This window comes from Notolepis coatsorum (genome assembly GCF_963971535.1).
Source record: "Notolepis coatsorum genome assembly, chromosome: 4".
NCBI lineage: Eukaryota > Metazoa > Chordata > Actinopteri > Aulopiformes > Paralepididae > Notolepis > Notolepis coatsorum.
Genome location: NC_140168.1, coordinates 16,207,423 through 16,221,784, shown reverse-complemented (window position 1 = coordinate 16,221,784; position 14,362 = coordinate 16,207,423). Strand labels below are relative to the sequence as shown.

The following is a 14,362-nucleotide window of genomic DNA, read 5'->3' as shown; positions in this document are numbered from 1 at the left end:
GTAGGTGCGTCGCATTAACTGGTCGGTGCAATTGGCACCGGCCTTTCTGGATACCGAGCAGATTCCGACAAGGCTCATTTACATAGAAAGGGGACATGTTCCGCCCATTTTACCTCATTTAAATATGCGCCAATTGCACCGGATGCAATGCTGACGGGGAACGCATGCGCCACCTCATTTCCCCCGTTGCGCATCCTCTGTGGATACCAAACAGTGCTTCAGAGCGATATGCACCGGCTTTCTGTCGGAAAAAACAGCGCAAACCCTTTGTGGATCCCGCTCTAAGTGTTTGACGCACAATATTTCCTAGGGGAGGACCACCCGCTTAAAGTGTCCCCTGCCATGTTGAAACCAAACCTACCCCCTTGCCCAAATGTAAAAATTACTTGTACTTGGTCGGGGGACAAAAGTGGTATCGGCACATGCCTACCTTTGCGTGTCCCAGCCAGCTTGTTCATGAGGTAGGACTTCCCGGTACGGTACAGGCCCACTACTCCCACCACGACCACGTGTTGGTCAATCTGGTCTAAAATCTCCTGGGAACTGCGGACCATAGACAGTTTCCCATCACTGTCGGTCTCTACCAGACATACTGGCTCCTTCATTGACACTCTGCCGGCAGCCATGATGGTCAGGTCACTGCTAGTAGATAAACCACAAGACAAGACAAATACATTATAGACATGTGAGCTCGCCAAGATGAGGAGCATGTTCAGCCACAGACTCATACCCCCCCCACCCCCCCAAGACACTCCACTAACACAGTGGCGAATATTCATGGGGGCCAAGCTTCCCCAAAAATGTGACCAGTAAGAAAGAAATTATAATAAAAAAATATATAATATATATCACCGATTCTTGAGAGTCGGGACAAAACACTTTTTAATATTATATTTTGAGAATGCACACTATATTGATTAGAGTTGTATATTCATGTAGAGAAAGGTCTGAGCTATTTAACCATGTAAAGGTGCGGGCTCTACATAGAAAAACATTTTCAACAAATTCACATGTTTCCCTTTGAAACTTTATTTGTGTTAACTCCGTCAGACAACCAAAAAGTATATAATCCTAATTATTCCAGTCCAACAAGAATCTAAAGTTCTCAAGTATGTTGTAATAGTAAAGGTTGAGATCCAAGGCAGCTCTACAGTTTTTAAAAAGCCTTTAATAAGTGGCTTACATTATTTAGAAAAATCTTTTAAAAGTCCAACATGTTTCGGCCTACATGGCCTTCTTCAGGGTGTTGCTGTGACAAAAACAATACTGTGACTAAATAGAGGAAAAAAGGAAAAAACACACAACTCAGGGAGACACTAATTACAATGGGGGACAGCTGGTCCCAATTAAATGAAGGCAAAGCAACATTCTCAACTTGAGTTGAAGTAAATATACAATAATACTAAATAGAAAAACAAATTTGTATATTATATAAGTATATATACACACAAGCTCAAAATATTATAACAACATAAAGAAATGAGTCAAAAATAGAATAGATCAATAATAATATAAACAATTACCAACAATTATCAAAAAACAATTATCAAAAAACAACAATGTAAGAGCATTGAGTAATGCATGACAAAGAATAATAATACTATAATGTAATCTACTTAGCCTATAAAAGTGACAGTATGTCCGTAGAGTCATTTAAACCTGTAAAGAGGTGGCCTGTAGTCTATCAAAATACAATAAATAACAATGTATAAATACAATAAATAAATAAAGTGATCTACTGGCCTATAAAAATGATACCATGTCTATGGAATCATTTAAACCTGGGAGTGAGGTGGCCTGTAGTCTATCGATCCAGCGACTTTCTTTCTGGTTTAGAATTCTTTGTCTATTACCTCCTCTAGACGTGAGTGGAACACTGTCAATTCCGATAGCTGTAAATAAAGCAGAGGTGCTATGGTGAACTTCATGAATATGTTTAGCCATTGCATAATCCATGTTGTTAGTTTTAATAGCATATTTATGATCTGCCAGTCGATCAAGTAGACGGCGTTTCGTACGACCAACATAAAAAGAGTCACATTTGGAACAAGACAGTATATAAATAACATGTGTCGTTTGACAATTAATAAAGCTGTTAGAAGTATATGTCTGTTTTGTAACTGGGTGGGTAAAAGCTTTTGATCTTATCACCACATCACATTGTTTGCAGTGACCACATCTATACGTTCCTATAGGAGGCTTAGGTAGCCATGTAGATTTGACATCTGCCGGTAGATGGCTTCGTACTAATTTATCTCCGAGATTGGGAGCTCTCCTAAATGTACAGAGGGGCGGGTCAGGGAAAATGTTAGACAGGGACTCATCACATTGGATCAAGCTCCAATTCTTTTTAATTATATTGCGAACAGCAAGGGCTTTAGTACTATAAGTGGTAGAGAAAAACACCCTATCGGTTTTCTCTTTCAGTGTCTTTCTTTTTAAGAGGGAGTCGCGTTCTACAATAGCGGCTTCAGATATAGCTATTTTAAGAGTATTATGTGTATAGCCACGTTCTCTAAAGCGATCATACATTTCTCTGCTCTTTTCTCTAAAATCAGCCTCACTGTCACAAATTCTACGTACTCTTTTAAATTGGCCGTACGGAACATTGTTGATCAAAGTAGAGGGGTGGAAGCTCTCTGCATGTAAAATAGTATTTTTATGCGTTAACTTCCTGTACAATGACGTATGTAAGTCACCATTCAAGTCTTTAGTGATTTCTAAGTCCAGAAAATGGATCTTATCAGGACTAAAATCTAGAGACAGTTTTATATTTGGGTTAGTGTTGTTCAAATAACTATGAAAAGCTTTCAATTCATCAATAGTGCCTTTCCACCACATAATGATGTCATCTATATATCTGGCCCACCAGATGATCTTATCTTTAAATACGTTTTGAGTGTTGAACACATAGTCCTCCTCCCATTTTCCCATAAACAAGCCTGCATATGAAGGGCTAAAACATGCACCCATAGCACAGCCTTTTACCTGTCGATACATTTTGTCCTGAAATAAAAACACATTATTAAGTAAAGTAAATTTGGTTAGTTCGACCAAAAAATCTGTAGGGGGGTCCTGTGAGTCAGTGCGAGTATCTAGAAAATGTCTCATGGCTGTCATGCCTTGGTCATGGGCAATACTGGTGTAAAGGGCTTCTACATCCATTGTCGCCAAGTAAGTGCCTGTTCCAATATTATCTTGCTCTTTGATTTTATTGAGAACATCTGTAGTGTCCTGTAAATAAGCTGGAAGCGTTGGAAGTAGTGGTTTAATAAAAGAATCTACGCGACTCCCTCTTAAAAAGAAAGACACTGAAAGAGAAAACCGATAGGGTGTTTTTCTCTACCACTTATAGTACTAAAGCCCTTGCTGTTCGCAATATAATTAAAAAGAATTGGAGCTTGATCCAATGTGATGAGTCCCTGTCTAACATTTTCCCTGACCCGCCCCTCTGTACATTTAGGAGAGCTCCCAATCTCGGAGATAAATTAGTACGAAGCCATCTACCGGCAGATGTCAAATCTACATGGCTACCTAAGCCTCCTATAGGAACGTATAGATGTGGTCACTGCAAACAATGTGATGTGGTGATAAGATCAAAAGCTTTTACCCACCCAGTTACAAAACAGACATATACTTCTAACAGCTTTATTAATTGTCAAACGACACATGTTATTTATATACCGTCTTGTTCCAAATGTGACTCTTTTTATGTTGGTCGTACGAAACGCCGTCTACTTGATCGACTGGCAGATCATAAATATGCTATTAAAACTAACAACATGGATTATGCAATGGCTAAACATATTCATGAAGTTCACCATAGCACCTCTGCTTTATTTACAGCTATCGGAATTGACAGTGTTCCACTCACGTCTAGAGGAGGTAATAGACAAAGAATTCTAAACCAGAAAGAAAGTCGCTGGATCGATAGACTACAGGCCACCTCACTCCCAGGTTTAAATGATTCCATAGACATGGTATCATTTTTATAGGCCAGTAGATCACTTTATTTATTTATTGTATTTATACATTGTTATTTATTGTATTTTGATAGACTACAGGCCACCTCTTTACAGGTTTAAATGACTCTACGGACATACTGTCACTTTTATAGGCTAAGTAGATTACATTATACTATTATTATTCTTTGTCATGCATTACTCAATGCTCTTACATTGTTGTTTTTTGATAATTGTTTTTTGATAATTGTTTTTTGATAATTGTTGGTAATTGTTTATATTATTATTGATCTATTCTATTTTTGACTCATTTCTTTATGTTGTTATAATATTTTGAGCTTGTGTGTATATATACTTATATAATATACAAATTTGTTTTTCTATTTAGTATTATTGTATATTTACTTCAACTCAAGTTGAGAATGTTGCTTTGCCTTCATTTAATTGGGACCAGCTGTCCCCCATTGTAATTAGTGTCTCCCTGAGTTGTTTGTTTTTTCCTTTTTTCCTCTATTTAGTCACAGTATTGTTTTTGTCACAGCAACACCCTGAAGAAGGCCATGTAGGCCGAAACATGTTGGACTTTTAAAAGATTTTTCTAAATAATGTAAGCCACTTATTAAAGGCTTTTTTGAAAACTGTAGAGCTGCCTTGGATCTCAACCTTTCTTATATAAGCGAATCCTACCCCGGATTTAATCCAAAGAGCACCTACCTGAAACAAAATAAGAACGCTGAAGCCCTCTCCATATCCTTTGTTATGTTGTAATAGTGTTTAGTTAATCTGGTATGCAATCAAATATAATATATAAACCTCAGGTGTAATTTCACACTATTCTGAAAACCCAGATTTAGACATTTTGCATTTTCAAACTTTGTTTTTAATTTTGATATGATAAAAAAAATATCATTAAGTAAATAAGACAAGAGGATGAAGATCTGATGCTCCTTTATTACTTAAACAACATAAACTGAAGAAGGAATTTGTATTTTCCCCAAAATTAACAAAAACAAACATCTGACAGTGTTGACGAGAAACTGACGGAGTTGACAAAATTGTATGCATCTCTGATAAATGAACACATGCATTTTTTAAACAGATGGAAGTGACAATGATAAGAACTAATAACTCCTCGTCTTATACTGAACATTTTGTTAACTCAATTGTAATAACAACAAACTTTACATTTCCAACTATTACAAAATGCACTGTTTCCAACAACAAAAACAGTAATGGAGACCAGGACCCGTTCTCCTCATCCCTGTTTTCATCTACCCAACATCTACACCACTTCCTGATCTCCACTTTCTCACCCACTTCTCCTCTTCGTTTCCTTCTGCATTTCCGATTAGTTTCACTATGATGTCTTGAACTGGGCAGAAACAGAACCTTTTCTGTTGGACCATGGGGATGCAGAAATTCCACTTTCACATCTTGTTGATCAGCAGGCATGCAGTTGTGCACAAACGTGGTTAAACGCCGTTTAGGTAGGTCACTGAGGCAGAAGTGCGCGCAATGATGTGCACGCGCGCACACAAAAATGTGTTCACAATTGTCACTGGACTCGTCGCGCCGTGCGATAAGTACCCGGCCGGCACTTATCACCTAGACTTTGCATAATAATAGGATACCAATAGCATAACAACGAGAAGTGCCAAACCAAAATACAAGCCCTGTAGGCTACCAATTGGTGGGGGGTTGGTGCCCGACTGGAAGGATGAGACAAGTTGTGCTTCAGTCTGAAGGAAACTGTCCTTCTGTAAACTAACTCTAAGTTACATTGTTAATTTAGTTTGTATTTACTTTTCTAGTTTAAGTTAATTCAATTAAAGAAATTGTAACTACAATTACATTTAAAACATTGTTATGCATAATAATCATCTGTTCTGTGCGCAACCGAGGGAACATGTATGTGCGCGCGCGTGCACGTGGCGTTTGGGCAGTTCCCATATTACGACTGCATCACTGTTGATCAGTATCCACATCGATGGTCTTGGCTAGCCACCAGTGGTCATCATATTAGGGCGGGCCATACTTTTGTGCAAACATGAATTCTAAAGAAATCTTAACATGAGGGGTGTCTAAAATATGTGTTTCTTGTGGGGAATTCAAATATAGGATAATTTTTCGGATATGATAACTCTAACCTACATCATTTTGGATTTCAAAATGGCAGATTTGACCATTTTTCACCCCTTCGCAGGGCCGGACTGGGGGAATTATTCAGGCCAGGAAATATAGTGCGAAATATAGCCCAAGTCAGGCCACTTTTTAAGCAGGGGGTCTGGGGGTCCCCCCCAGGAAGATTTTTGTTACAAAGACTTAATTCCCTGCATGCTGGTGCAGGACTTTTAAAATGTTTACTCTTTAAATGCCATTGTTTGTGATGGCATCACAAATTATTGTTAAAAAAACACACAAACATTTAAATATTTTCAATATATCAAATGCAAAGTGGACTTTTCTGGGGGGGATTATTACAGGCTAATAATTGTTATAATCATCATGTGTCAATGATTAGCAACAACACTGATTTTGATGGATTTTTTGTTTTTGTAATGTCAGACTTAACTCTTATCAGAAAAGTGAGAGTTTCATTTTTAATCTGACATTACAAGAAAAATGAAAAATAAAAATGGTTATGATCAGGACTGAAGTTGAATAAAAGATTTATGGGGAAAAAAAGTGACATGGGATGATGATGATGCATGGTAACGTTAGCTATGTTAGCTAGTAGCTAGCATGTTTATTTTTATCACTGACTAACCTGGTGGTCCCGTGGTGCAAGAAAACATTTGGTAAATGTTGCCACATTTAGCGGCATCTCCTGCAAGGGCCTTTCTTTTTTTCCCTATTCGCTCTCAATGATACTGCAGTGGAGCGATGGCGCCCCTAAGCGGATCTGGCCGGTATTGCATGTTACGGAAATCAAATATGCGGGTAAATCTGCAGAGTCGATCGGGGACGTTAATACGGTTATTAATATGGAATAAAACAATAACAACTTGCCACGAGTTAACTCGTGGCTCTGGTCCACAACGCATGGCACCGAAACACGAGTTAACTCGTGGCTGGTCCTTAATGTGTTTTAATAATCTCACTGAAACACTTGAATTCAATCCACTATTGTTTTTTAAAAGTATAATAGAGAGAGACGGTGTTGACATGTTCCAGCTGTGACCAACGGAATATTGACATTGTTTGTCTAAAATATCAAAAAGTGTAAAACTTACCAGACCATGTGTGGTAGTGTTGCATTCACCACATTCAGGGGAAAGAAAAGGGGTCCTCAGGGATAGAGCTGGCCATGCTATTGCCTGATTTAATTAGGTTTATGAAAAGGTCTGACAGAGTTGACATAAACTGAGGACACAACTTTGATAGGTAGATTTCTATGGACTATATTATTTGAGTTTCATGGCATGCATTGTTTTATACATGTATAACCTTATCTTTGATTTGATATGTATGTTTTCACAAGTGGAGAGGTCTTTCAAGCTTTTTTGGGCTGGTCAATAATGTGACCCCTTGCTGAGGACAAGATAATTAACATGGGAGCTTCTAACCACAGATTATACATTTAAACAAATATCCCCCAAAAAACAAATATATGTGCTAAAACACAACATCAGTATACACAATACCTTTAGATGTAACTTTGTGAGTATGTCAATCATTATGAATTTCTTAATTTTTTATATAATGCGACTTTTCTATGTAGGACATGTTTTGTCCCAACTCTCAAGAATCAGTGATATATATATATATATTTATTTTTTTGTGTGTATAGTTTACAATAATAAGAAAATCATTATTTTTCATCTCTGTGTTATAATAGTTTTCTCCCTCCTGGAGAAATGAACCGAACGAGCGAAACTGCGCCCCCTCTCTATATCTTACACTGCAGGCAGGTATACACTTCTCTGGTAGCATTATTTTGATTGATTGAAGCCAACTCTACTTTTTTGTAAATGATGCCAAAGTCTTTGGCATCCATTTACAAAAAATTGTAAAATAATTAGCCAATAACATTCGACCTTAACTCACATGTGGATGGTCTTTGCACATCACAACGCCCACCAGGTATAATAATAATGCAGGACCTGTGCAGAGGTCTTTATTCGGCATGCAACGACACTCAATGTTTTTAGTGGTACACACAGCGGTTAGTTTAGCACACACACCGGAACACACACGCATGCATTGTCTTTTTAGGATGCGATTCGTCTCTGCGATTAACCCATCCCGTCGTCCTTCCCCCCCAAGGGCAGCCGGGAGCAGACAGGCGCCAACGTGAGCCGCGCCAGGGGACCAATCCAAGTGCTCCTGTCCGTCTTCGTCAAGGACGCCACAGCGTTAGCGATCTGTTGTTGTGCATGTTTTTCCATTGGGTTTATCTTATCGGGGGGGAAACCCTTGCGAGCACGGGGAGAACATGCAAACTCCACACAGAAAGGCCTGGGAGATACCCCACCTGGGTACCTGGCATCATGGAAACCTGGTCCCCAAGCGGGAATCGAACCCTGGACCTTCTTGCTGTGAGGCGACAGTGTTAACCACTACACCACCGTGCCGCTGGTGGCTGCCAGGTGAAATTTGGCTTCATGAGGAAATCGATTATAGGAGAACTTTTTTTTTGTATAGTTTACCAAAATCGCTCTTAACACTTTCAGTGCCAGCAGGGGGCGCACGATTTAGTGCTTGAATGCCCACCATCCACTTCAATGTTAATGTCAACATTGTCGAAGCGGATTGTTTTTTTATCGGTTCATTTTCGTTTTATAGCATTTTGAAAAGCCCTCGTTTTCAAGGAAAATATCAATATTCCATGATAATCACCCTTTTCTGGAATATTCTAGAATACATAAAAACGTTGTAATTTTTCGGCCTATTTATGAATCGTTTTTCAAATAAACGCTAGATTATCGATAGTATATGTGTACGTATGCACGCTATATAGGCGATCTGAAAAATCTATTCTCTGATTTCCTCAAAGCGATCGCGCACAAACAGCCACATCACACATAGGGCAAACGCTGAGATCTCAGCGAATACAACTCTGATTATCCCAAGACTTGTAAAATAGATTCCTTACCTCAGATCAGATGTTCTCCAAAAAGATCATTCCAATTCCTGATCGCCATTCCAAAAGTCGATCGATTTTATTGATCCAACGCTACATACTGTACACATGTATTCCACGCTGTTCTGAAGCTCCACAATGAATCCGATCGGCTCGGGTTACATGCCTGAGAAGTAAAATGTTGATTCCGGATTTTTCTTTTCTCATCCATTTTCATTGAGTTTATTCCAAAAGGGTGCATTACCATCTGGGAGACGATAGGGGGCGGTTTTTTCCACATCTGAGCTCCTACAGGGGCTGCATACCAACGGGAGACTCGGTTGATGAAATATGAATTCAGATCGCTAATAAAAAATAACACGCTAATTGTCGTGGTGGGCATTCAAGCATTGGGCTGATAAAACGAGTTATCACGTGGTGGGCACTGAAAGTGTTAATCACCCATTTCTGAATGGATTTTTATGAAATTTGGACCTCTACTACATAAGACTTCAGGCGGACCCGCATTGTATTCCAGCTTATACCAATATTTTTGGATATTGCAACTACTACAGAAAAACGGGAGTACACAAGTTCAAGTTCAACTCAAGTTCAGACCTATCACACCTGTTGAGCCATCTTCGACGTAAGATGCTAATATTGTGTTGTTTTGCCATCTTCGCCGTAAGATGGTCGTAAAATGAGGCTATAATGCTTTAGCTAAAGCTGTGTGCTTTAGCTCGGTTTATTTGATGTTTTCTTCCATCTTCGCTGAAACTGATTGTTATAGGCACGGAACTCAGCAGAATCTGCACCTGGGTAAAACAGAGTCCATTCTCTTCGGTTCAAATAACAAACTCAGCAAGACCGACGGCTTCTCAGTTACAGTGGGTGACAAGATTGTCACAAGGAAAGATGAAATTACATACCTAGGCAAATCTTTCCTGTGACAAAATGGCATCCAATGTAATAAAAAAGGTCAACCAAAGAACTAGATTCTTGTACCGGATCTCCTCTCTGGTAAACAAGAATACCCTGAAGACTCTGGCAGGAGCACTCATTCAAGGGTACTACGACTATGCTTGTACCTCATGGTACCAAAGCACCTCAAAGGCGCTAAAAACAAAATTACAAACATCTCAAAACAAACTGGTCAGACTACTGCTTGACCTTACTCCAAGAACCCACCTCACCCCTGCCCACTTTGACAACCTAGGATGGCTTAGAGTAGACGACAGAGTACAGCAACTTGCAATGGGCCTGGTCTACAAGATACACTACACCACTAAGGTACCCATGTACATGTCAAAATACTTCCCAAAGGTCAGTGAATACCACGACCACAACACCAGAGGGAGCTCCACAAATCATGTTAAACCCAGATTCGGCTCAAACAAGGGACTAAACACGTTTCGCAATTATGCCACAACAATGTGGAACGCCCTACCCAAAGCTGTAAAGGAATGTGAATCCCTGCCCACATTCAAAACCGCTCTTAAAGAGCACCTACGGGAGGCTGCAATTCGAAACTGGCCACCGTAAATGCCCAAAACCCCCACCACCTCCTAATAGACAGTCTCCTCCCCACCGCATGTATATATTCCCTCCCCGCCGTATGTATATTTCTCTCCCACCCACCCACCCCCTCCTAATGTACAGTCCCCTCCCCATCATATGTATATACTCTGTCAGGATCTAGGGGTAACAGTACTGTATATTTGAATACCGTTTATGTCACAAATGTATCAGTACTAAATACCTATATGTCCCTATGCCATAAATGTCATGTATGTTGTGTATGTCATAAATGTCTATATGAATTGAAAATGGGGGACCCTGATGGAAACAAGACAAACGTCTTTCTCAGGTCTGCATCCCCTTAACAATTGTATGTATTGAGCCGTACTGTATTGTACCCATTCTGCAATTTGTTAAATAAAGTTTTCATTCATTCATTCATTTATATCATACAGTATACCCAGAGTTAATTATCGTTAGCCTCATAGCATAATTGCCTAAGTAATTTTTCAAGACTTTCGGAAAAGAAGAAAAAACTAATTTTGGCACAAGTCACACGATAGCCCCTTTCGTGACTGTGATGAGTGTGCAGATATTATATGGTATCTCAGAACATTGTACATATGTCTATACCGAACACTGTGACCTCATTTTCTTCTTCTAAAATTACATGCTATACTATGTTATTTGATACTATCTTGTCTAGCACAGTCTCTGGAGCGTAACAGTAAGAAGCATTTTGTATGAAAGTATTCTGTACTTCTGTATGACAACTATTAAAGAAACTTGAAACTTGAACTTGAGTCACACAAGTGAGTTAGGCAGAAAGGGATTCTTAAAATAACAAGGTTCTGATTGGCTGAGGACACAGCCACTAAGCCAGGGTGGTGCAGCAGTGTGAGGAGAGTAGAGTTAGGCAGAAATATAAATTTGGCCAAAAAATTACTTATTCAATTATGCTATGAGGCTAACGTTATATTGTTATATTGTTTACACTGCCTATTTTTACTTATCCTGTAGTACTATAACTGTATTACCCCCCCCCTCCCCCACACGCTGGCGCTGCTATGATGCCTGCATTTCCCCAAGGGATCAGAGCGTGCCCCCCCCCCTCCCCCCCAGTGAATACCACGACCACAACACCAGAGGGAGCGCCACAAATCATGTTAAATCCAATGTACAGTTACCCCACCCCGCCTACCCCCCACCCCACGGTCCCACCCAACCAACCACCTCCAATGTACAGTTACCCCACCCCGCCTACCCCCCACCCCACCCAACCAACCACCTCCAATGTACAGTGCCCCCTACCCAACCCCACCCCACCTACCCAACCTCCTCCAATGTACAGTTTCTACGTCAAATGTATATACTTTTTGTATCACAAACAGTACTGTATTTGAAAATCTGGTATGTCATAAATGTATAGATGTAGCAGTACCGTCTATCTGTATGTCGTGTGTGATATATTATATGTTATGATGAATTGAAAATGGGGGACCCTGGTGTAAACAAGACGAAAGTCTTTCTCTGGTCTGCATCCCCTTAACAATTGTATGTATTATTGAGCTGTACTGTACCCATTCTGCAATCTGTTAATAAAGTTTTCAATCAATCAATCAATCTTATCATACAGTATATCGTGACAGACACCCATATATACAAGCGTATATAGGCTATCCCGTCGCAAAGTCCCGATATCGTTTAGATTCCCTTCCTAGTCAATGTAACAAATTGAATAGTGTTAATCATGTTATGATAAAAAAAAAATAAAGAAGAGGCTCACCCGACCACTCCGAGAGGGATATGCGGCTTTTCTTCTCAGTCTGTCTGTGTTAGTTTAGTTACTAGACTGACGCCTCTTTTTTTTTTTTGCCCTCCTTTTCGAAAGTGAAAGTACGGTTGCTGTCTACGCAGTATAGCTTGTTTGCAGTCACGTGATTTAGGGGAAAGGCTGCCGTTTATTGGAAATGCACAAGAGCCATTTTACTTTCACAAACAGCCTTGGTAAATGCCCACCGCACACAGTTGTCACGGATAGAAGAATATTTTACCCCGAGTCAGGTGAGTTTGAATCACATTATTCACAACTGTTGCACTATTGACCAGTATTTCTTTATGATTTGTCTCGGCGAAAACGTTATTGATTGATTGATTGAAAAGTTTATTAACAGATTGCAGAATGGGTACAGTACAGTACAGCTCAATACATACAATTGTTAAGAGGATGCAGACCTGAGAAAGACTTTCGTCTTGTTTCCATCAGGGTCCCCCATTTTCAATTCATCATATGACACACACGACATACAGTTAGACAGTACTGCTACATCTATACATTTATGACGTACCCGATTTTCAAATACAGTACTGTTTGTGATACTAAAAAAATCCAGAAAAAGAGTGTATATACATTTGACATAGAAACTGTGCATTGGGGGAGGTTGGGTAGGTGGGGTGGGGCTGTACATTGGAGGTGGGGGGGGGGGGGGGGGGGGGTTGGGTAGGGGGGGACAGACACTGTACATTGGAATACTGACATACATTTGACATAGAAACTGTACATTGGAGGAGGTTGGGTAGGTGGGGTGGGGCTGTACATTGGAATACTGACAAAGCCATGCTTGGTCTTTATTGTACAACTGGGTTAGGACATTTGTAGGGGCCGTAGGTGCTCTTTAAGAGTGTTTTTGAAGGTGGGTAGTGATTCACATTCCTTTACAGCTTTGGGTAGGGCGTTCCACATTGTTGTGGCATAATTGCGAAACGTGTTTAGTCCCTTGTTTGAGCCGAATCTGGGTTTTACATGATTTGTGGAGCTCCCTCTGGTGTTGTGATCGTGGTATTCACTGACCTTTGGGAAGTATTTTGACATGTACATGGGTACCTTGGTCGTGTAGTGTATCTTGTAGACCAGGCCCATTGCAAGTTGCTGTACTCTGTCGTCTACTCTAAGCCATCCTAGGTTGGCAAAGTGTGCAGGGGTGAGGTGGGTTCTAGGAGTCAGGTCAAGCAGTAGTCTGACTAGTTTGTTTTGAGATGTTTGTAATTTGGTTTTTAGTGCCTTTGAGGTGCTTTGGTACCATGAGGTGCAAGCATAGTCGTAGTACCCTTGAATGAGTGCTCCTGCCAGAGTCTTCAGGGTATTCTTGTTTACCAGGGAGGAGATCCGGTACAAGAATCGAGTTCGTTGATTGACTTTTTTTTATTACATTGGATGCCATTTTGTCACAGGAAAGATTAGCCTCTAGGATGGAACCCAGGTAGGTAATTTCATCTTTCCTTGTGACAATATTGTCACCCACTGTAACTGAGAAGCCGTCGTTACGCAGCGATACAAGTGATAAGAGCTCAATAGTTGGAAGTTTTGCTTTATTTGTCACATACTGTACGGTACATGTATACATTATTACAGTGACATGCTTGGTAACGAACCCCCTGATATTGTGCTTCATATAGTAAAAAAGTTAAAAGAATACAGACCAAACACAAGTTATGCACTTTTTAAAATGCAAAAATGCGGTATGGATGTAGTGCAAATATTTTAGTAATGAATAGAATATGGTTAGTTTAGTGTTAACATTTGATTGATTGATAACTTTATTAACAGATTGCAGAAAAAGAGTTTAAGAGAGTATACATTGGAGGGGGAAGAAACTGTACATTGGATGTTAACGGTGAGTCTGTGTGCATGTGGATTTGTGTCTGCAATGAATGTAGATGGATGGTGTTGCATAGAGTATGGGACAGATATCCGAGATATCCGAGAATGGATCAAATAACAAACTCAGCAAGACCGACGGCTTCTCAGTTACAGTGGGTG

The 14,362-nt window shown here is 39.9% G+C and overlaps 2 protein-coding genes across 4 annotated transcripts in view; one reads left to right on the top strand and one right to left on the bottom strand.

The window, feature by feature from the left end:
• LOC311226863 (guanylate-binding protein 6-like) overlaps positions 1-12,416 on the bottom strand; it is a 61,917-nt gene extending 49,501 nt beyond the window's left edge. Inside the window, exons 1-2 of one of the 2 annotated variants that reach the window (XM_084312288.1) lie at positions 12,329-12,416; positions 431-639 (exon numbers count right to left, since the gene is read on the bottom strand). In XM_084312288.1, the coding sequence (XP_084168414.1) occupies positions 431-626 (196 nt within the window). In that variant the 5' untranslated portion in view covers positions 627-639; positions 12,329-12,416. Of the gene's footprint in view, positions 1-430; positions 643-12,328 lie in introns of both variants that reach the window. The other variant, XM_084312287.1, reaches the window with a different exon arrangement.
• Positions 12,417-12,478: 62 nt separating this feature from the next.
• Positions 12,479-14,362, top strand: part of LOC311226860 (guanylate-binding protein 1-like) — a 48,763-nt gene continuing 46,879 nt past the window's right edge. For both annotated transcript variants that reach the window (XM_084312282.1, XM_084312281.1), the window contains exon 1: positions 12,479-12,606. The gene's annotated coding sequence lies outside the window, so the exon portion shown is untranslated. The remainder of the gene's footprint in view (positions 12,607-14,362) is intronic.